At 49.5% G+C, this 2,754-nt stretch overlaps 1 protein-coding gene across 1 annotated transcript; it reads left to right on the plus strand.

The window, feature by feature from the left end:
- Window positions 1-809: 809 nt before the first annotated feature.
- LOC127335276 (uncharacterized) lies at window positions 810-2,034 on the plus strand. Its single transcript, XM_051361900.2, has 2 exons — window positions 810-1,000; window positions 1,362-2,034. Exons 1-2 carry the CDS (start codon window positions 810-812, stop codon window positions 2,032-2,034), a joined length of 864 nt encoding a protein of 287 aa, XP_051217860.2.
- Window positions 2,035-2,754: the final 720 nt, after the last annotated feature.

A 2,754-nucleotide genomic window follows, 5' to 3' on the forward strand; every position in this document is an offset into this window, starting at 1 on the left:
AAATTCCCAAGCCCGAGCCCGGCCCGGCCTAAACTTCAGACTTGCAAATCAGCCCCGCACCTGGCCCGAACGGGGAAAGCCTGGCCTGAACTAGACTTAAATCCAATTTTCTGCAAGCCCAAATCCAGCCCGGCTCGACGTTCGGGCTCCAAAATCAGGCCCGAACTTGGCCCGACATGCAAGCCCGGCCCAGGATTTTTGGTCCGGGCCGGACCGGACTGCCCATGTCCAGCTGTAGTACACACGATCAACATTACTGGTTCCTTCTAGAAATAGGCATCTCGAGGTTTATATTTGAAAATTGCAAAAACAGACCTAAGACCTTGCTGCAGACGTGAACGTTGAAGGATAAGGCTGGTGCCATTGCGGGCGGTAGCAGGGGCGGTAGCGCCCGAGGCGGGGCGAGAGAGAGGCGAGAGAGGGGCGAGACGAGAGCGGGAGGCGGCGGCGCGGGCGCCCGGCGGTATCGCCCGCTCCCGCCCGGCTACCGCCTGCGTTGGGGGCGATAGGGGGGTGAGAGGGGGGCGGCAGCGATGGCAGGACGGGGCGAGAGGCGGGGCGAGAGGGAGGGGGTAACGGCTAGCTAAGGTGGCGCGATCTGATTCGTCCACCTCAGCTAGCCGTTGGGGTAGCCGTTGCTGGCTCAAAAAATTCGAAAAAAATGCCAAAAACCCCAAAAATTCATCCCCACCCCCTATAAATACCCCCATGTGGTTTCACTCATTCCACACCTCACTTCATCTCCTCCACTCTCCATTTCCACTCCTCTCAGCGCCATGTCTTCGTCTAGCAGCAGTTCGAGCGACGGAATGGAGGGTGATATGATCGATGCATTCCAGGCGGAGTATGAGGAGGAGATGCTCAACGAGGAGGCGGAGCCAAGACGGCCGCGACGCCGCCGAGAGTTCATCAGGCGTGATCGTCTGGGTGCCCACGATCGGCTCTTCGAGGACTACTTCGCCGACGACTGCAATTATCCTCCGAGCTTCTTTCGGCGAAGGTATCGGATGAGGCGATCCCTTTTTCTGCGCATTGTGGATAGATTGGGTGAATACTCTCCGTATTTCACCCAAAGAGTTGATGCTCTCAACCGTGCTGGTTTTTCTCCCCTACAAAAGTGTACTGCGGCTTTGCGTCTGTTAGCTTATGGAGCCGCTGCAGATACGATAGATGAGTGGCTTAAGTTAGCTAGACAAACTTCATCAGATTGTCTAGATAGATTCTGTGAATGCATCATTGCCTGTTACGGGGAGACGTTTTGCCGTCGACCAAATGTCGAGGATACTCAGCGTCTGTTAGCGAAAGCCGAGGAGCGTGGCTTTCCGGGCATGTTAGGGAGCATCGATTGCATGCATTGGCAGTGGAGGAACTGCCCAGTGGCTCATGCCGGTCAATTCACAAGGGGAGACATCAAAACACCCTACCATAATCTTAGAAGCCGTTGCGTCGTATGATCGTTGGATCTGGCATGCCTTTTTTGGAGTGGCCGGGTCCAACAACGACCTCAATATACTCAACCAGTCGCCGTTGTTCACTGATGTGCTTAGGGGAGAAGCACCCGTAGTGAACTTCACGGTGAATGGACACGAGTACAACTATGGTTACTACCTTGCCGACGGCATCTACCCCTCCTGGCCGGTGTTCATGAAAGGTGTTACTCTTCCACAAAGTGAAAAGCAGCGAGTGTTCACTGTTGCTCAATCAGCTTGGCGCAAAGATGTCGAGTGTGCCTTTGGAGAGCTGAAGGCTAGGTTCAACATTCTAGCAGTTCCGGGACGCTCCTACTCGAGGCGTACTCTTGGGTTGATCATGCGTGCATGTGTCATTCTGCACAACATGATCATCGACGATGAGCGTGGTACAAATTTGGAGAACATCTATGAGACAGTTGATTCCAATGTCGGTCCTGCAATACACAACCATGCACCACCAAGCCTAGCAGCCAGGATTCAGATGGACAACGAAATGAGGGACTCACCGATGTATACACAGCTCCAGCATGATTTGATTGAGCATGTGTGGGCTAATGCCTAGATTATGTAATTTTTTCAAATTATTATGTAATCTTTTCAAATTTTTATGTAATTTTTTTTATGATGTAATCGGTAACAAGTTTAGTTCAATAAAATAATTTCCTTGCATTATTTGTAATGTTGTAATCTAAAAAAAAATGCTGATGTCGAGGAGAGAGAAAAGTTGATGTGGAGGAGAGAGAAGTGAGAGCTGGCACTATAGCCCGTGCACTGGCACCGTGGGGTGAGAGTGGGGTGAGAGTGAGGAAAAAAGCTGACGTGGCGGGCTATAGTGGTGTGGTGCATTGGCACCAGCCTAATGGTTGTTCACTAGTGAATGAATATCACGTGCATTTTCTGGTGTTACCTTCATTCCGAAATATAAGCTTTTTTAGAAAGCAAACTTAACTTTCTAAAAAACCTTATATTTTAAAACGGAGGTAATATGTAGGAATTTAGACCACTTTTTATTAGTCAATACGTGTTCCTTGGATTGACTTTGGTGTAATGAGCTAAAGGAGGACCCGGAAGGTATTTTTACCTAACCTAATTGACCCGACTATTTGTGTACACCTTATAACTGGAAAAAATAAGTGCAGCTATTGGGTTTAGCGCATACATTATACCGTCCACTTTAATTTTCATAAGGTGAACATGTTAACTCTAACTCTTATCTTAAAATTGTAAAAGTCAGCCCTGCTAATTGTTCGAGTCAACTTTGCTGCCCCAAAGAGATTAAGCA

This window comes from Lolium perenne, chromosome 1, assembly GCF_019359855.2.
Source record: "Lolium perenne isolate Kyuss_39 chromosome 1, Kyuss_2.0, whole genome shotgun sequence".
Taxonomy (NCBI): domain Eukaryota; kingdom Viridiplantae; phylum Streptophyta; class Magnoliopsida; order Poales; family Poaceae; genus Lolium; species Lolium perenne.